This window comes from Saccostrea cucullata, unplaced genomic scaffold, assembly GCF_032062105.1.
Source record: "Saccostrea cucullata isolate Sc308-1 unplaced genomic scaffold, CSIRO_AGI_Scuc_v1 ctg306, whole genome shotgun sequence".
NCBI classification, from domain to species: Eukaryota; Metazoa; Mollusca; class Bivalvia; order Ostreida; family Ostreidae; genus Saccostrea; species Saccostrea cuccullata.
This window is the reverse complement of record NW_026924668.1, coordinates 163,143-184,486: the sequence shown is the minus strand read 5'-3', so window position 1 is coordinate 184,486 and position 21,344 is coordinate 163,143. Positions and strand designations below refer to the sequence as shown.

At 33.0% G+C, this 21,344-nt stretch overlaps 1 protein-coding gene across 1 annotated transcript; it reads left to right on the top strand.

The window, feature by feature from the left end:
- Positions 1 to 5,456: 5,456 nt before the first annotated feature.
- LOC134266999 (uncharacterized) lies at positions 5,457 to 19,167 on the top strand. The gene is made up of 3 exons (XM_062749226.1): positions 5,457 to 5,713; positions 15,654 to 15,891; positions 18,775 to 19,167. Exons 1-3 carry the CDS (start codon positions 5,553 to 5,555, stop codon positions 18,970 to 18,972), a joined length of 597 nt encoding a protein of 198 aa, XP_062605210.1. The 5' UTR covers positions 5,457 to 5,552; the 3' UTR covers positions 18,973 to 19,167.
- The last annotated feature ends 2,177 nt before the right edge of the window (positions 19,168 to 21,344 follow it).

Here is a 21,344-nt window from a genome sequence, read left to right as displayed (position 1 = left end):
CTATGAAAGTAAAATTCCAGCATAACATCTAGGACTCCATGTGTCACCTCTCTTACTAATGTTTTATTTAAGGACTCAACTTTTTTTTTGGAGAAGAAAAATATATTGTATAAAGGAGTTAATATTGAGCTTTCCTGTGTACAAAAATAACAGTTTTTATTTTCATTTTATTTTGCCTTTTAAAATGTTACTACGTTTACAAATTGAGTAATATATTGTAAATTTCCAATTTCATCTTACTACCATGTTTTATGTGCAGTAAATAGGTCCTTTTTGTTTTATCGATTATTTACTTTCCATAACAGATTTATAGGTTTTATTGATATATTGTTATTAAATGTTAGCAAAACCATTGTACTGCGCATAGAAACTATATGTGATTTTGCGCTTTATAAATTAATAAAATAATAATAAGAATAATAACCACTTCTTGAATATACTGCTGCACAGTACTCTTGTTTTTTGGACTTTGACATTGAATACTGTTCGTTATCTCCATATCCTTCAATCAAGCTAAAAAGTTCATAAAATAATACAAAATAGGAGCAGAGCAAACATGGACCTCCAAAACATCAGAAGTGGGATCAGGTGCCATGGAGGAGTTAGCATCCCCTGCCGACCGTTCACACCCGCCCTGTGCTCCTTGTCATTATCGGGAAATAACGAAAAAATCCGTCGTCAATTCAGTGTATAAATAATTGACTAACAATCAGTATGAAAAACGTCAGTCAGCATTTAAATCAATTATAAAATGTACTTGCTGACAAGATCGTTGTATCGACCATAGACCTTAAGAAATGATGACTTGAAACAATACTGCTTGTTTCGTCAACTTGTTTGTCAATAATTTACCCCGTTTTAGATATTTTACGTACATAGAGCCTGCTCTTGTCTATCAAATCAACTGAGAGATATAAATCCCTATGCAGGTTATGGAGGGGTGTTGCTGCCATAAGTAAGGCGAGTTGACGATTGAAAAGTCGAAGTCATTACGTTTATCATAAAGCTTGGTTGTTAGATGACAATTAACATCTTTTTCAAGTAAAATACTAGTATTTAAATACGAAACAGATGTGTTAAACTCTGTGGTATCGTTTAACTCAAGCTCATCAGGATTTATCATATCGACATAAGAATGGAAATAACCACTGTTAATTGATAATACGTCGTCGATATCTCTACATGTCGAATTGAAGGCCACAGCAAGTGTTTTTTTTTTTCCTGTTCACGTATATAAAATTTTGTTCAAATTCTGCTTTATATGAATACAAAAATAGGTCTCCTAATAACGGGGTGTAATTGGTACCCATGGGAATTTGATACGTTGTTAGAAGACGTGGTCTCCAGAAACCACATAGATATTGTCAATCAGAAACTCAAGCATCTTTATTATGTCAACTTCAGAGTACTTGTGTGTACAATCAGAATGTTTTTTTTATAAATTAATTTTGCAAATGACCAATGAAAAGATAAGTTAATTGACGAGTTCCATTTTTATTTTAAAAAAAAGCTGTCAATGATATCAAAAAGCCTTGACTTTTATTTATCGTGGGGAATGGTTGTATGTTGCAACCACTATTGAAATAACAACCACTATTGAATTAATTGTTTCAATAGTGGTTGAGTGTGCATTTCAATAACAAACATAGATTGCAACTACTATTGAAATACGACCACTATTGAAATAATTATTACAGTAGTGGTTAAAAATGCATTTCAATAACAAACATAGCTTGTAAACACTATTGAAATACGACCACTATTGAAATATCTATTTCAATAATGGTTGAGAGTGCATTTCAATACCAAACATAGGTCGCAACCACTTTTGAAATAAAGATTTCAGTAGAGGTTCTTATTGCATTTCAAAACATAACACAAGTTTCAATCACTATCGAAATAAAGTTTTCAATAGTAATTGAAATAATGATTTCAAAAGTGATTTAAATTTTCTTTTGATAGTTACTGATAATTAACCCAATACTAAAACGACAATACAAGACTTATTGAAATAACTTAACTATTAAAAAATATAAGGATTAATTGTTCATTATGTTCTCCATCATTTTTAATTAATTAATTGAGTTTACTATTAAAATTACGACTGCTTATGGGTGAATATTTCAAAAGAAGTTGAAAATACGTTTCAAAACACTACCACATTCTAATCACTATTGAAATAACACCAACCATTGTAATAAACTTAATGCTAATTTCCTATAATTTAATTTAATAAGAAATTTAGCTTCTAATGCATTGACGAGTAGACGTTGGATCTACTATCCATATTTGAAGTGTAGGTAATTCTATGAATATAAGCGACAATTTAGTTCTATTCCATATTCTTTTTATTAAAAATAAACATATTTCCATCAGAAAGTTTGCATACAGGATTGTCTTCTTTCATCTTTTCAATGTAGTCTAGATATTCTAATTTCTACCTCTAGATGTATTTATGATCCTTTCCTTTTAAAATCAATGACAAAAATGAATTTTTTATAGAGAAAATTATTTCAAAATTGCATATTATTGATTGATTGTCTATTGCTTTGCGGCGATTCAGCCAGATTTAGCGGGGGCTTGCTTACAACATGTACATACATCTTTGAGATATAGGTAGGTCAGTTGAATAAAAAGTGTCTGTGTATTAATTGAAATTTCTACAAAAAAGGAAAACATAAAACAACTTAAGTTATATTTTAAACTCAATAAGTTTGTTAAATGTTTTAAAAAATAGAATGTTTAATTCATTCTTATACGTGTTTGAATAGTTGGGATACTTCTATAAAGCTTGCAATGTGGTTTTGGTATTGAAATCATTGTCAGCCACTATTAAAATAATCATTTTAATATCTTTTGGGATCATTGTTTAAAGCACTATTGAAAACAATATTTCAATCACTTTTGAAATCTATATTTAAATCATTATTGAAATCTTTATTTTAAAAGTGTACATTATTTCAACCTATGTTTGGTATTGAAATGCACCTAACCCTATTGAAATATTTATTATTATTTCAATTGTGGTCGTATTTCAATAGTGGTTGCAACCTATGTTTGGTCCTGAATTGCACTCTCAACCATTATTGAAATAAGAGTTTCAATAGTGGTTACAACCCATGTTTGTTATTAAAATGCACTCTCGACCACTTCTGAAATAATTATTTCAATAGTGGTCGTTATTTCAATAGTGGCTGCAACAGTTGTATATAAAGTTTTAAGTTTTTATGTTGTGACACTTTGTTTGAATGGATTACTGTACATGTATAAGATATATGGTAAAATTTCACATTTATCGATTGAGGGGAAATATGAAAACCATCTTATCCTTCTGTATTCAGTAATTCAGAAGTGGAAAAAGAATTAGATAGATTACATGATCAGTATGCAATGGTCCCTTCTGACAAAGCAGGTAACAACCTTGTCTTCGTTTGTAAGGCTCATTATATAAATTATATTTTAGAAGAACTTGTTTTAATTCTACTAGTGGTAACCCAACTATTACTAGTACTCATAGCTCCCTTTCAAAATAATACGTCATTTTGCGCGTGGCGAAGGAACAGTCACTATCTATGTTTACGACTTATATTAGGTTTGACGCGTAATTTCGTTGATAATTGTTTACAACAAAATAAACGAAATTAATCCCCACTAATATTTGTGCTTTTACAGTATATCATTGATTGTCAATTAACAATATTTATTTCAATTCCTATGTTGATATGATCTATCCCGGTAAGACGTTAATGGTAATCTAACAACCATGCTCTATGATAAACGTGATGACTTTAGGTTTTCTATCGTCAACTTCCCTTGCTTATGCAGCAATATACCTTCATCACCTGCTTACTGAGTCTATATATCTCAGTTGATTCGATACTCACGATCGTGCTCTACAGATGTACAATTTCTAAAATGAGGTAAATTATTGACAAACAAGTTGACGAAACAAGAATATCAGCAGTCTTGTTTAAAGTCATCATTTCGTAAGTTTTATGGTCGATACAATGACCTTGTCAGCAAATACATTTTATCATTAAGTCAAATGCTGACTAACGTTTTTCATACCAATTTTTAGCCATTACTTACACATTGAATTGACGATGGATTTTTCCGTTATTTCCCGATCATGACAAGGAGCACACGGCGGGTGTGACCGGTCGGTAGGGAATGCTCACTCCTCCATGGCACCTGATCCCACCTCTGATGTTTCGGAGGTCCGTGACTGCTCTGCTCCTATTTTGTACTGTTTTATGGACTTTTAAGGTTGAATACTGTTATCTCAATATATTTCATTTTGATGTTTAAGTGGTCCGTGTTTTCACTGCTTTAAAATTTCTAAAGTTTAATGAACTTTTTAGTTTGAATACTGTTCGTTATCTCCTTACATTTCAGTTTATTAAATCAAGTTTGTGCATGCTCAATGGAAATAAATCTTTTGGTAGAATGTTTTAAAAAAGGTGCAATATATAAAAAGTTTTTTACAAAAGAATTTAAAGTATACTCTTTACTAAGATTAATCGATTATTTATTCTTAAAAAAGGACCATGGGCAATAAATATTATCTCTCTGAATCCTCCTTTATTTTATTATATTTCTTTTTTGTTTCTTCGAAATACGCAATTCAGATATATTTTACAAATTACTATTTAATCGAAAATTGCTATTATTAGAAATGCTCTAATTATTTTCTTCGCTTTTATGACATTGCCATTTGAGAGATTAAACAACTTTATGTAAAAAAAAAAAAAAGACAGACATTACATCAAATCACGTGTTCCCTAATAGGTGATCGAATTCTTATCGCAAATGTTCTTTAATTAGATGTTTTCTAGTCTTCTCTCGTCCTTTATATAAACCTACAGAAGTTCCACATAATCTCATTAATTGATCGGGTTTTTGTATGTTCTGTCACGAGTAAAGAGTTGAACTAACAATAATTAGAAGACAAATCGCATCTCCCTATCCACTGAGTTCTGAGACCGCATCACTCACTTATAACTCCGACCAGATAGAAGTTGACGAGGAGGAATATAAAGCGTCAATGTGTTATACTCACAGCGAACTGCTGTAGTCGATTAGCCGATTACTGTCACACATGGGAAACAAAAATGAATAATATATATCCAATAACATCATGGGAGTATTGAAATAGAGACAAAAACTGGATTTTTTTTAACCACCTTTAATTAAGTGCACTTCAAACGACAGTCGAAATGAGTTTTAAAAATCGAAAACTCACCCATAACAAATTAACTGTTAAAGAAACAGTTATGCAAGATGTCCCTATACATAATTGATAGTACCATCGGAAATGTTTAAAAACACAGTTGTTCAGGTATTGAACATTCATCATTCCTATTCGTGGAGTGTTGACTTTTTCACGATTCTCAGTGGTGATTTTGTGTGGCGTTTGATCTCACAGCTGATTTTCCTCTCGGGTGGTGAATTTGTGGTGTTTTTGATATCACAATTGATTCTCCTTCTCTGTGGTGATTTTTTTGGTGGTGTTTTATCCCAGAGCAGATTTTCCTCCCGGGTGATGGGAAAGGATGGGATGCGGGACATCCATAGATGGACAATCTCCTTCATCTGAGAAAACCCCCGACCCCTGCCGGCCGGACCTTACCCCACGGCAGCAGGAGTTGGTACTATACAGCTGGGATCTCATCCAAAAGGACATGTTGGTCACAGGTCTAGAAATATACGCCAAGTAAGTTCAGGTCTTAGTCCTTATAAAGTAATCAAGGCTCATGTTTTCAATTAATTAACTTAATATTGTCTCCAACAAGTTAAGTTAATACAGAGAAACATATGGAAATAACGAAAAGTATTCAAGATCAAAAGTCCGTAAAACAATACAAAATAGGGAAGCAGAGCAAACACGGGCTCCCAAAACATCAGAGATGGGATCAGGTGCCATGGAGGAGTGCGCACCCCCTGCCGAAACTATTGGAATACGTACCCTTCTCCTCTGCGTTCCCTCCCTCCCCATTCATTCTGGTCAGTCTTTGACAAAGTTGAGCCCCAAAATATTCTTATTGGATTACTGGACTTACACCCTTCTTTACATTCTTGGGTATTTGTAAACACTTAGAGGATTTTTCTATTGAAGTATACTTTGAGATTGAATACTGTTCGTTATCTCCATATCCTTCTTGAAGGCAGAAGATTTTTATAGTGAGAAAACTATGAATAATCGTATAATGATTTACTATGGTAGTATGTACAGCTGACTGACATTTTTCCTACAAATTTTAGGAGATTTATCACAAATTGAATACTTTATGGACATTTTCCCCTTTGGTCTAATCACGGCAATCAATGCGGGTGTGACCAGTCGACAGGGGAAATTTACTCCTCCATGGCATCTGATCTCAAGTACGTCTGATGTTTTAGAGGTCCCGGTCTGCTCTGCTCCTGATTGGTATTGTTTAAGGACTTTTGATCTTGATAACTGTTTGTTTTCTACATACATATATTTATACAATATTTGTGAAATGCATATATACGTATGTATGAATTGTTACCAACTGAAGAAAGTTCTGAAACGTTCTTTCATTCAAAGAAGGATTTATCGAAATTAGAATTGGGTCATTTAGGACAGTTTTTCATTTTTGAGATGAAAAAAATATCAATTGCCTACTTGACTGTGGACTGACTGTTAAGAAACAAAACTCATTGTTATTGGTGCGTTATTAGTCTCCGAAATCTAAATGTTATATATTCTTGCCTATATGCTCCATATTTAAATCAAAGTACTGAAAGTACTGAAAAGCGGCTGTAAAATTGTACTTATAAAGAAAAAAACACGGTTTTACATTGACATATTAATTTAACAATCCATGACTTAAATCCAAAAATTAGATTTCAATATAATTTTTCTTTTGATAATTGTACAATAAGATAACTCTTAAATGCACAAAAACAGTACATAATAATGAAATAAATTTCCCCAGAGTCAAGACCTTGTGTCAATTCAACGTATTTAAAAAGCAAAACTACGTCAGTTATCCATCAAATATTGAATTTTATTGGTTAATTTTTGTTTAAATCCCTGTAGTAAAAAATCTGTCCTCTTAGTTGATTGTTTTTATTCTGTTTGTACTGTGTGGCCACCTACACTAGTTACCGATGATTTTTTTTCATCATTTTCCCAAAAATATCACTTCCTCTTTCATAAAAAAGGATTTTAAAAAAGAATGGTAAAATAAATAACTTTCCCCCGATATTTGAATGCAGTGGTAGTTGGTAGTTGGTACAAGCAGATCATTAATGAACATTGGCACATATAATAAACCTTCCGCATATTGTTTTTATGGTATTCAATATAAGCATTAACAATTCATTAATGTCTTTAAAACACTGTGACCGCGATGAAAGCCACATATATTGTAAGTCTAAATCTGTTATATGTGAATTATTAATGCTGTTCTATGTACGGGCTGTCCCAATCTATATTAGTTATTGCTAAGGGGTGTGAATCGTCCAAGGTTGTTTTTCTTTGTAAATGGTTGGAGAAATAATTAGATCGGTAACCATAACAGACACACAGAGGAAACGATAGCAAAGAGAGAGAGATGAAGGGAAAAGAAATGATAAAAACCGTCAAAAGACCTTCTAACAAAATAACATTTCATTTGAAAAAAAAAATTGTTTGTAACATTTTTTCTATAAGCTTGATACAGTGAAATTTTGCTTTATGTACATATATAATATTTACAGTTTATGAAGATTGTCGGACTGTCGAGCATTAATTTGCCAGCTAACTTTAGAAGTTGGGGTAGAAAGTCTTGTTTTGTTTGGATGGACAGAAATCATTATTTTAAATCCATATATAGAGGACGTCGTTTTTACAGTAAGGTTGATATGGACATGAAGACACATGTCTCTATCCCTATGGTTTGATAGGAAGGGGTATACGCCTGTTATTGCCCCGGAGTATACGCCTGTTATTGCCCCTATATACACTTGTTATCGCCCCTATATCTTTATGTTAACATTTAGGGCTCATTGTATTTGGGCGGATTTTTTAAAATGTCATTTCTTTTTTTTTTTTTTTTTTTAATTTTTTTTAATCATAGAAGGGTTCAGTCCTGTAAACAAAGCCTTGTTTCTGCATCTTTTTATAATTTATTGCCCAACATTCCTCGCGGCTGTTGCTTCCAAACTTTTCAATTATAAACAAACCTTACAGTGCATTAAATTAAAAAAAAATCTTACATAAAAAAAATCAATCCAAGTGTTTTCATGCTTCTTCATTTAACCATAAGCCCACTGGAAGGTTATTATTGTCAATATAGTTGAAAATGAAGACCTTGATACAAACTTCTTAATTAAAACGCCCTAAACATAGGGGGACCCAATCCTTCAAAATTTTTATTATCAATTCTACCAAAAGTTATACCAGACTTTGAGATAGTACTGAACACTTTAACAGAATAGATGTTTTAGAAAATAAATTAAAGAATCGTATAAGAAATTTGAAAGGTGGTATACGAACCATCTATTTTTCCCCTTTCCCTAAATGGGAAGTGATCAAAGAATTGCAAAGACTACACGAATACTATATTATAGTTCCACCCAACAGGGTTTGTAAAAACAGTCCTTGTTTTCAAGGCTTATTATCATAACTGTATTTTATAAGAAATCAGCTTTAATTCAACGTCTTGAAATCCAGCTTGTAGTTTATGTTTTATAGATGATCTTTTTTTTTAAAATCACCTTTCAGTTTTTAAACCTTTTTCTTCAAAGTGTCTAGCGCTTTGCGAAGGAACAGTTGCTACCTTTTCGACTTAAGTCCATTGTGGCCGAGATTCGAACTCAAGACCTTCCATTCCCACAAAAAGAAATTACATGTTTTCAAAACCTTCTATGTGAGAAGAAGAAAACATTTGTTGTCAACTTGCAGGAGAAATTGAAAGATCCAATATATCAGAAAGAACCAAAAGCCTCCCTGCCACTTCAAATAGAATGTTTTAGTTTGGAAATTTTTTTAACAAACCGTTGCTACGGGCCTACCCCAAATCATAATTTGTTTTGAATCCAGGATATCATAGCAGTGCCAGCGGTCTAATTCCATAGAAACTATTTTAAAAATGCACATATAATTTTGCATAAATTCACTTAACCTCGATGAATTATTTATTACAGAATGGTTTTGAAATCTTTTGATAATACCATGATAACGAAAGGATATATCCATCTAAAGCTCACTTGTGGATTCTAAATATGTATAAACTTATAAGCTGTGAATAGTCTGATCAGATTAATGAATAATTAAACGTTAGAAAAGGAAATTAACTGAGTTAAAAGAACCACTGCTTAGGGAAAATGAGATAGGATTTTGAAATGATGATCGATAATTATCTTTTTAACATTGAGTTCGAAGTCATAAATAAACATTAGATGTTTATTAGTTATGGGTTTTAAAATAATCAGAGAGGATTAGCCCATATTTAAAATCTAGAATCCGAAAGCACACATAAACCAACAACTTTTTAATGAAATATTTATAGAAAACGAACAGCAACGAACAGTATTCAAGCTCAAACGTTTATCAAATAATATAGATTTGAAGCAGAGCAAACCCGGGCCACTGAAAAATAAGAAGTGGAATAAGGTGCCATGGAGGAGTGAGTATCCCCTGCCGACCGATCACTACTGCTCCTTAACATGATCGAGAAATAGCGGAAATATCCGTAGACAATCCAGTGTGTAAATAATGGTCTAAAAAATTGTATTAAACATCAATCAACATTTGACTTAAAGACAAAGTATATTTGGTGATAAGGTCTTTGTATCGACGACAGAGCTGAAGAATTGATGACTTTAAACGAGACTGCTGATATTCTTGTTTCATCCACTTGTTTTTGAATTACCTACCTCGTTTTAGAAATTGTTAATTCGAAGAACATTTAACTGAGATATTTAAACTCCGTATGCAGTGATAAATATTTTGATGCATAAGTAAGGGACTTTGACGATTGAAAAGTTAAAGTCATCACGATTATCATAGAGCTTAGTTGTTAGGTTACCATTAACGTCTTTTTCAAGTAAAATATCCAAATATGGAACAAGTAATGTCAGACTCTGTGATTTCTTTTTTTTCAAGCTCATCGGGGTATATGATATTGACATTGTCAGTTGTCAATATGTAGTCGATTTTTCTATATTTCGAGTTGAAGGCCACAACAAGTGTTGTCTTATACTAGTATCACTCGATATTAAGATATATCGACAACGTATTATTAATTAACAATGGTAATTTCCATTCTAATGTCGATACAATATATTCTGGTGAGCTTGAGATAAAAGATACCACAGAGTCTGTCACATCTGATTTCATATTTGGATATTTTACTTGAAAAAGACGTTAATGAAACATTAGTAACAAGTCTTATAAATGTGATGACCTTAACTTTTCTATGTCAACTTCCCTTTCTTTTGCAATTTATACCTTCATCACCTGCATATTGGGTTTATATATTTCAGTTGATTCGAAACGCATGCTCTACGTATGAAGAATTTCTAAATCGAGGTGCATTATTGACAAACAAGCTGATGAAACAAGAGTTTCTGCTGTCTCGTTTAGAGTCATCATTTTGTAAGTTCTGTGGTCGATACAATGATCGTGTAAGCAAATACAATTTATCATTGAGTCAAATGCTGTCTGATATTTTTCATACTACAGTGATTATTAGTCCATTATTTATACACTGAATTGACGACTGTTTTTACCTTTATTTTTCTATCATGACACAAGGCTTGTAAAATAGTCTTAGTTTGCAGGGCGCTTTTTAATAACAACTGATTTTACCTCCGATGTTTTGGAGGTCCGTGTTCGCTCTGCTCCTATTATGTAATGTTAAATGGACTTTTGATTTTGAATACTGTTTATTTAACGTATAAGATTTTGAATAATCTGTAATTAAAATAACCGGGAGCAGTTTTTACCAATGGGAATTCCAATAGATTTTTGGAAGACCTGGTCTCCAAAAACCAAATTGTCAACCAAAAGCCCAAGAATCATTTTGATGTAATATTCAGAGTACTTGTGTGTACAGTAAGAATGCTTTTTAAAACAGAATGTCATTTTGATTAAACATGCAATAATTAAAGTCATTCATTATATGCATTAATTAAGCTTGTTGAAATTATCTTATGAATTCAGAAAACAACATCAAAAGGTATGTCATGTAATATGTTTAGACATTACTGAAGCATTAAATTTTTAGTTTTTAACTTAAGATGAGGGCATTTTTTTTATTTCAATATATTTGTTTATTTGTCACAATATAATGATAAAATTCACGTCATATGTATGCATCAAGCCAAAAAAAAAAAAAAAAAAGACGGTATTGTACACAGACAGGTCTCTCTGATATTGTATAACACTCTTTGACTAGTAGCAAACAGACAATTCAGAAAGCCATAAATTCAATGTGTTTGGTCTTTTTTATGATGAGCTGGTATTGTATTCTTTAATGCTCTGTGTATTTCAATTTAAGATCATTTTGCATGTCACGTTACATTGTTATTTAATTTTGATGAGAGATTTTGCATATTAAGGTAGTCCGATCCTCAGGTTTATAAAATTAGCAGCTAAGTTATCAAAAATACTCATAAAAGTATCGCTGAATCCAAAGTTATGTAAATTTATCCACAGTATTTCTTTAAAGTTATAGAATAAAGTTAATCATAATATATAGGGAAAATTGTCATTCTCCAATATTTTTGCAAAAAAGCGAAATGGAATATCAGCAATGCATTTTCTAATTGCAAATTAATCAACAAATATATTTTAGGTTAAAAAACAATAGGTATCGAAGCATTCAGAGAAATTGTCATGATTTTTATACTTATTTGATATTTTTTTGTTTTCTTCTTCCGTCATGTATTCTATAATGCATAGTGTAAAAAGCTTTTGCTATCACTGCAAGACACCACAAATCACTTCTCATTTCAAATCATGATAATAAGCATTGGTATCTAAGGCTGGATTCAAGAAAATCTTATTTCTCTAAAACCGTAGTAATTTTTTCTCCTTTTACAGGGTACAAATGTCAACTTTTATAAGACCTTGAATCTTATAAAGATGAATAAAATGAAAATTGTTGCATGAAAAAAAAATTCATTTTTAAGCTTCATTTTGATGCATTTCAAATTAAATATTAATTTTTGGAGTTATCCTTTCTGGCTGAGGATTGGATATCCTTAAGTTGTTCATTCACTAGAATTTTGAAACACGTTGTATGGAAGATTGCTGATTTTGGCACCTCTTCTATAGTTAAAAAAATCGTATATAATGTTTAGATCTTTAGTACACGTTTTATAAATAATAAAATACACAAAAAATATAATTATACGAATGCCAATTATTAAAGACTGTTCTATGAGAGGATAAATAAAGTTTACTTATTTTGATCGAGTAAACAATTGGTGTGAAAATAATGGCCTAAGAATTTGCAGGAAAGACATCCGTAAATATTCGACTTATGAATAAATTGAAATTCCAAAGCAGGTTTCCGAAATGTTGACTTTCAACGAGACTGTTGATATTCTTTAGTTCTTCTCTGCTAAATAGACCAAAATACTGAATATGGATCTATATTCGTAGCCATTTAGCGAGGACTGGTGGCATCTCAATATAAATGAAAAATCTCAAAAGACACGATTAACAAACAAGCTCTGAATGACAAAATAAAAGAATCATTGACCAATATTGCAAGTTTTGTAAGCAAATAAACCGATGATCGAGCAAAAAGCACTGCCCCTAAAAACAGTAACACACATTTCCTGTCGACCGTCACCCGCCACATCCGACGTGACCCTTCCCACACCTCACCCCTATTTGAAAGGATAAAACGCACTTTGGTATGAAATAATTCAGAATTAAATGGGGGACAATTCGCGAATCAACAAAAACAACTTCATCGAGGATGCACTTCTAGAACCTAGCTATTTCAGTCCATCTATCAATATATCTTGTAACTCTGTGATGGGTTCGTTTGTTATCGCTGTGTGCTGTAATCGCCCCAGATCACGATTAGTATCATCAAGCACGCGAAAACAGCATTGTCTGACGGAAGACGTGATGCACGCACGACTCAGATCCTAGGTTTAATCCAGAAAACAGAGATTGTTCCTATAAAACAGACTGTCTATTGCTTCCTGAGGACCCGCTTACGGGTTTTAATTTTTACCTTTGTGTTATGAAACAAGCACTTGTTATTGGACAATATTGAAGCTATATATGAGATGTGTTAAAATGATAGAATTTGCTGTGGAGCAATTCATCAGATATACAGCATATCATCAAACATAACAATCTAGAACAACATCATGTACAGCAGTAAATCTATATGATAAACGTGATGACCTTAGCTTTACCTTACTTATGCAGCAGTATACCTTCATCACATACGGAGTGTGTATATCTCAGGTGTTTCGATACGTAGGAGTATGCTCTACGTATGAACAATTTCTAAAACGAGGTAAATTATTGACAAGCAAGTTGATGAAACAAGAATATCAACAGTCTCGTTTAAAGTCATCAATTTGTAAGTTGTATGGTCGATACAATGACCTTGTCAGCAAATTCAATTTATCATTGAGTCAAATGCTGACTGACATTTTTCATACTCATTGTTAGTCCATTATTTAAACACTGAATTGACGACGGATTTTTCCGTTATATTCGCGATCACGGGTGTGACCGTTCAGCAGGGAATGCTCACTCCTCCATGGCACCTGATCCCACATCTGATGTCTTGGAGGTCCGTGTTTGTTCTGCTCCTAATTTGAATTGTTTAATGGACTTTGATATTAAATACTGTTCCTTATCCCCATATCCTTCCTTACATTAAAATGATGTGTTATTATGGGAAAAGGTGAAAATAACGGACAGTGATCGATCTAAATAAATATCTACAGACAGAACAAGTATGTGAGTAGGGCATTAAAAACGACCCCTAAAAATTTCAGAGCTGGAATCAGGTGCCTAATAGGAGTAAACATCCTCTGTTGACCGATAACACCCGCCGTGATCCTATCCACTGATCTGGTAGACTGGACATTCCGTAGTGAAATATTGGTATGCCAGGCGGGGCTATCATTTAGTGAGCTCATTGCTCACACTACCTTTACTTTGAATTGAATCTTTTTCTTCATATGTTTCAAATAAGGAAAGGATTTGGCAGACTCGGTGTTGTCTTTCATTTCAAGCGCTGATAAAACCGTCGTGTACATAAAAATATAGTTGAATGTCTAGTTGAAGGCAACAGCTAGCTGGGTTTTTATTAAGTCTTGCGTAGAAATACTAAAATATAATGATCCTGGGGTGTGTATGACTACATGTATATGCTTCAACGAAACAAAATGCATTAAAAACTCCTCTCATATCACTTAATACAATTTAATGAGACTTTCACAGAATGTTCCATACAAAGTGCTATTATGACCTTCTCTTTTACATTTGGATCGGACATATATTTTTGGTTTCCCAGAGCAAAACACTGACGCAGCCATTCTTTCTGTAATATTGAGGGGTTTCCATTTCATCTCCGCAACTCCTCTCAAATCACTGAATAAATTTTGATGACACTTTTACAGATTCTTTATTACATAATGCCATAGTGCACCTTCTATTTTAATTTTTGATCTGACAGGTGTTCCTGGTCTCCCAGAGCAAAACATGCCATTATAACCGTATGGGAGGTGGGGGTGTCATTTAGTGAGCTCATTGCTCACACTAGCTCTTAAGTTTGAATTGAATTTTGAGCTTGAATACTGCTGTTTTTCTCCATATGATTCAAATATGAAAAGAATGTGACAGACTCGGTGATGTCTTTTATTTCAAGAATTGATAAAACCGTCGTCTACATAAAAAATTATTTGAATGTCGAGTTGCAGGCAACAGCTAGTGCTTTTTTATCTTACTTGAAATTTTTGAATAATTCGGATTGAATAGGAATATAAAATATGTGGATTTTAATGCAATGACATAGTATAATCTTTATAACACACAAGAATATAGACCGTAACAACCATTTAGGCAAGTGACGCATCACTAAAATATAACGATCATGGGGTGTATATGCCTATGTACTTCAAAAGAAAAAATAATGCGTTAAAAGATACAGGTTCTGTGAGCACTGTGCTTAGTAAATGATACTCCACGCCTCCCATATGATTTTAAGTAAAGTTGATGGTGTATAATGAAATTATGTAATAAAGAATCTGTGAAAGGATCATTAGATTTTATTGGTATAAGAGGAGTTGCGGATAAGAAAGGGGTATTCTCTTCAAAATTATATATACAAAAAAGGCAGTGTCAATGTTTGCTCTGAAAAAGGTCATATGATTCCTTTTAAAATGATAGGTTCTCTCCTTGTAACAAAGGTGTGGTATAAGAGAATTTGCGGATAAGAAATGGGTACTCCAAAGCTTAACAGACAGACAAACAGACGGATGGACGTAAAAAAACATTCCGATAAAATCTCATTTTTCAGAGGGGGGGGGGGGAGGCGAGGCTACATGCTTCTTCTTTCGGCATAATCTCTTGAATAACATATGTTTGATTTGACCATCATCGGATGTTTTTTTTTCCTTAAAAAATGTGTCAATTCTTTTATCATTTTTGAATTTTTCAGTTTTCTCAAGAATTTAGAGTCGGAAATTCTTCTCCTGTTTCCAAAAATAATTCAAACGGACGAACACAATGAAAAATTGACAGTGCACGAAGAAAACCTTCAGCATCACGTGATGATCGTCATGAAAGGGATTGGTAAAGTCGTGGACAACCTTCACAACCCGGCATTAATCCAAAGCTTCCTTAGTTACGTCGGCCAAAGACATGTGCAGAGTAACGTAAAACCCCACATGCTAGAGGTACGTTTAATTTAAGGAATGAAGCTAAGTTTTACCTATGTTATACAATATGACATAACTTGGGACAGTTAACGCTTTATAAACTGCGAAGTTATGTTATATCGTATAACATAGGTTAAAATAAGCTTAATTCCTTATATTTTAATTTCAGTACAGACAATAAGACAATATTTCCTCCAAAAAGGCTTCAAATTGAGCATATTTTAAAATCAACATACGTTTTTGACGTAACACATTGTGACGTAGGCAACTAAGGTTATACAATATAAAATATTCTTTTATCCAAGTAAATGACTACAATTAAATTATATGTAAATAATCAAAAATCTGAACCTGAAATTGTTTTTTTTTTTGTTTTTTTTTGTTTTTTTTTGTTGTTGTTGTTGTTGTTGTTGTTTTTGTTTTGTATGTATGTTTTGTTTTGTTTTTCGAATTCGTGGAACATATATTCTGAAATTTTTGGCGAAGCATTAAATATTCATTATACTCAGTAATCAAATAATCAGTTTACCTACAACATGTCTATGTTTTGAAAACAAAATTTAAATCATGATGTATATTTTCAGTACCAGTATCTACTGTAACTATTAAAAAGGTACCAATCAAGGGCATAAACTATGGGCTATAGGCCATGCATTTCATAATTTTGGTATATAGCTAATTGCTTCTAACCATGTCAAGAGTTTGTGTTCGAGATGTGTATACTAATGAGTGAAGATTTTCAAAGGTTTATTCTAGTGATCGTAATATACTAGTAATCCATGTAGATCCACTGGAACCCGAATGAAGAATTTAAATTCAATAATTTTAATTTTATTTTATTCATTTTTGCAGAGAATTTAACGATAATAATGATGCAACAGTTTGCCTGCTAGTTGAAGCGTTCCATGGGTAAAATGGGATATTTTTTTCAATATATATGACCGTATTAACAAATACAATATGCCATTAAGTCAAATGCTTACTGATATTTTTTATGCTTATTGTTAAACAATAATTTACACATGAATTGTGAACGAATACTTCTGTTATTTTCCGATCATGACAAGGAGCACACCACGGGTCTGACATGTCGGCAGAGGATACTCATTCCTCGATGACACTTAATCACACCTCTGAATTAAGTTTTAGAGGTCCGTGTTTGTTATGTTTTAATGGACTTTTGAGCTTGAATACCGTTCGTAATCTCAATGTTTTTCATTATGACCAATGAAGCCCACTCCTCGACCATGGGCTAAGAAACCAGTATTCAAAACTTTGGAGGAAAGTATTTATTAAGATCATGCAACCAATTTGTCCATGAGTAACTTGAAGCTTTGTTTTTTTTTAAAATGTATCAAATTTTACATATGTTGAATACCGTGAACCCCATACTTTCGATTCCATACTTTCGATTCCAATAAACTATCTTTTCATTAAAATCAAAGTTATCGATACAAACTTACATTTGACTTCTTGAAACAGTTTCTCTGGAAGGATGGGCTTTTGGAGTAGAATATGAGTTACAGAGTAAATGTTTTTTGGTTTACCTGACAACTGCAATTGATTTGTTAAACCCCAGAGAGGGTAAACATGAGAGAAATATAATTATACATTATTAATGAATGATTCCTTTTGCGGTAAGTATGATGTTCTAGTCACGCCCTGAGAGACAAAAGGGATTCCTGGTGAACGAATATTGAAATCAATGAGAGAAGGATGTTGCTAGTGAAATTATTTTTAATTTAATTTTAATTGGTATATATTTTCTAAATTGATATGAATGTTTTCGTCATCAGTTGATGTTTTATTCACAAATCCGAAGAAGACCTGCCTCAAAAAACCTCACAAAAGCTAACTAATTTTTTGTAGTTTTTGAAACAATAATTATGCAGTTTAATTTTTTATGCAGAAATAATTGTTCTTCATCAATAGAGGCCGGTCCTTCGGATGAGACTATATAAACCGAGGTCTCGTGTCGCAGTAGGTGCTGGTACGAAAAAGCTCCCTTCCTACTCAAAGGCCCTGACTGTACAATGCATGTCGAGTACTAGTATAGGACAAAATTTGCAGCTCTCCATCGGCAAGTGGTGCGACTCCATATGAAAAATTATCGAAAGGGAAGTTAAACAATATACAATCAATCAATCATCAATGGAGGAGGAAAACTTAAATGAGATATGAAGATAACAAACAGTAACCTTTTGGAACAATGCCAATAAACAGCTGAACAAACACAAACCCCTAAAAGAACATAAAGTAGTAAGCATTCTCCGTCAACCGGACACACACTAGCTAGGTTGTCATGATCGGACAAACAGTAAAATCCACAGACAGTTCAGTGTAAAAGTAATAGCCTAACAAACTGAAAAACGTCGGTTAACCTTCAACTAAATTATAGATTGTATCTGCTATCAAGGACAATAGAACTTGCGAGATGCAGAGTGTTGATATCTTTGTTTCATCCACTTTGGTGTCAATAGGTTGCCTCATTTTGGAAAGTGTTAGTTTGTAGAACATGCTCTTGAGTATCAACAAAACGTGCAGACACACATTTTCATAAGCAAGTGTTAATGAAATATCGCTATATAAACAAAGGGGAGGGGGTTGAGTATAGAAAAGTTGGTCATCACAGGGTGGGAAACGTCCTATATTGAAAGTCGTCTTTTCGAGGCCACAACAGGGATCAAAGTTTTGCATAATATTTACTTAATAGAAAAACTGTTGATAAAGAACAGCAGGGCCATATTTATTCAGGTAAGTGTTGTGGACCAGGAATCTTGTGGTGAAAATGCTTTGTCCTAAACCCGGGCCGTCTTAGCAGTGTTTTAAGGATTTAAGAGACCTATATAAATGACACTGTATATAAACTTAATTTGTGATAAGTAATAATGTATTTTCCAGAGGCTTTGGTCGTCGATTGATGACAGCTTTCGAACTGTGTTACAAGACGTTTACACCCCGGATGTTCGGACCTCATGGAAAATTGTTGTGGACTTTATGATCGAGAAAATCGCAGAATCGATGGAAGAAGCAGAAAAGAAGCAGGACTTCCGGTTAGCTAATGACAGAAATTCCAGCTTTGCTCACCTGGCCGATTAACCTGAATTAAATCTTCGCCGCACAACTTATCAAGCACCCTGTGATCATGTTTATGTTTCAGACTTGAAACTAATCCCTGGTTTCATTCATTTTTTTTCACAATCTGGTGTCATTGGAAGCACCAGTTTCAAAAATGGTTCTCCTGTTGGATCAGTATTCTTGTGTAAAAATGTGAATTTGTAAGAGAGGAAGAGAGAGAGATTTCTTTTTTCTTTATTAGAATAAAATCATTTATATACTTTCATCTGAATTGATTGAATGATCCAACTGCTCAGTATGAAGAAGGGACAAACGTATGGGATTCAATATATTAATGTGTTGAAACTATTAACGTTGGCCTGGAAATGGATCACAATTCAAACACGACACACAATAAATGAAAATTTTAAAAGGAAACTAATGTCGTCAAATCTGTGTAATAAAGTGGTCATGTTTAGAGGCACTTGGGATGTTATTAATTGTCTTCCAAATTGCTGGAATCTATCTTGAGGTCAATCTTTGGTCAGTGCTGTTTCAGATTTGATACACTTTGCCCATAAAATAAATTAAGTAATAAGAAAGACTGTAATATTAGCAGCTGCATATATACTTATCTAGCTCGCTTATAATTGAAGCGGCTGTCATTTAGTAAATTGTATTTGATTGTTGAGATAAGGGGATAACGTGTTCTTATTGACCTTTTAGCAAGTAATGTCGAGGTCCAGTCAAATAATTTGTGGAAATACACATAACTCCTTAAATTTTGTCGATAAATCTGCCTAAAAACATTATTAAAAGAAATAGATATTACTGGCAGAATTTTAAAAAGTTTTTTGTTTAAAAATTAAAATTGTAAATTTTATTGCTTCAAATTACTATTCCTAGGGTCCCATTGTCGGTTTTTGTTGGTACAATTGCACCTGATTTAACTTTTCTTGAACCCTAATGGAGGAATTAAGTGAAGGACTCAGCGATTTATGCTGATTCCACTGGATTTAACTTTTCTTAATTCTGAGCATAATAATTGATTTCCTCACGTCAGACAATCCTTATAGGAAAGCTAATACTTTTTTCTGCTATACTGTTAGAAATTGAAATGTTCTGTATAGCTCCAAAATAAGACTGTGAAGCCAGTATATTGAATTAATCTTTTACTCCTGATATTTGTTGAGTAATCTCAGGAAATAAATAACCCCAGCATACTACATGTATCATACTCTCGGCAAGATTTGAGACATAGAGTCGGTCAGAGTTACCCCTCTTAGCAGAGAATCATCGTGATCGAGTACGATTGCCCTCAATATCATGAATAACTACTTTTCAAAATACAAAATTAGCAAGTGCCTGTACTGTACTGGACATATTTTTTTAATTGGGTTTAAAATTCAGTCTCATTGGATTTTTCTCACCAAATAGTGTTTTATATGATTTAAGAAACAGTCTTTAAGCCGGCCAATCTAAAGTCATAATAAAGGGTTTACCTTCAAGGTATAATATAAAATGGAAACCAAATATACAGAAATGTTTCATCAATTAACAACAGATACGTCCATTCATAACTCGATTTGATATCTCCTGTAGAACTTGAAATAAAAGACATTTCTATGTCATATTCGGACGTTTTACAATCTACTGATGGCAACTAAATTGTTTTACAAACGAAGTGACTTCAGCTTCTTCATCTTAAACGTTTTTTTTTTTTTTTTTTTTTTTTCAGCATATACCGGTATTACTGGAGTATTCCGTTTTCGCCAGCATATTGTGTCAACGTTTTCTACCTTACACGATACTCAAGAGTATACTCTGTGTACATTCAGTTGATAAACTGAGACAAGCTAGCTACTAACAATAACGTACTTTGATGTTACAGGGATTTTAACAATCTCGTCCAGAGTCAGCAATTCGTAAATTCTATCACGAAGGAAATATATGAAGATAACGAACGGTATTCAAGCTCAAAAGCCCTTAAAAATACAAAATAGGAGCAGAGCAAACACAGACCTCAAAAACTTCAGAGGTGGGATCGGTTGCCATGGAGGAGTGATCATCCCCTGCCGACCGGTCCATCCGCTGTGTGCTGTGTGGTCCTTGTCATATTTGGGAAAAAATGGAAAAATCCGTCAACAATTCAGTGTGTAAATAATGGCCAAACAATAAAAGCATTAAAAAACGTCAGTCAGCATTTGACTTCATGATAAATTGCATTTGCTGACAAGGTCATTGTATCGACCATAAAACTTAAGAAATGTTGGCTTAACTTAGGAAATGATGGCTTTAAACAAAACTGCTGATATTCTTCTTTCATCAACTTGTTTGTCAATAAAGTAACCTCTTTTAAGAAATTGTTCATACGTTGAGCATACTCTTGCGTATGTAATCAATTGAGAAATATA

Bases quoted from the DNA above. Each gene is read 5' to 3' on its own strand.
- LOC134266999 (XM_062749226.1), top strand. From the start codon at position 5,553: ATGGGATGCGGGACATCCATAGATGGACAATCTCCTTCATCTGAGAAA. The intron at 5,714-15,653 runs GTAAGTTCAGGT...TGAATTTTTCAG, and splicing joins GGTCTAGAAATATACGCCAA to TTTTCTCAAGAATTTAGAGT. The intron at 15,892-18,774 runs GTACGTTTAATT...TGTATTTTCCAG, and splicing joins TAAAACCCCACATGCTAGAG to AGGCTTTGGTCGTCGATTGA.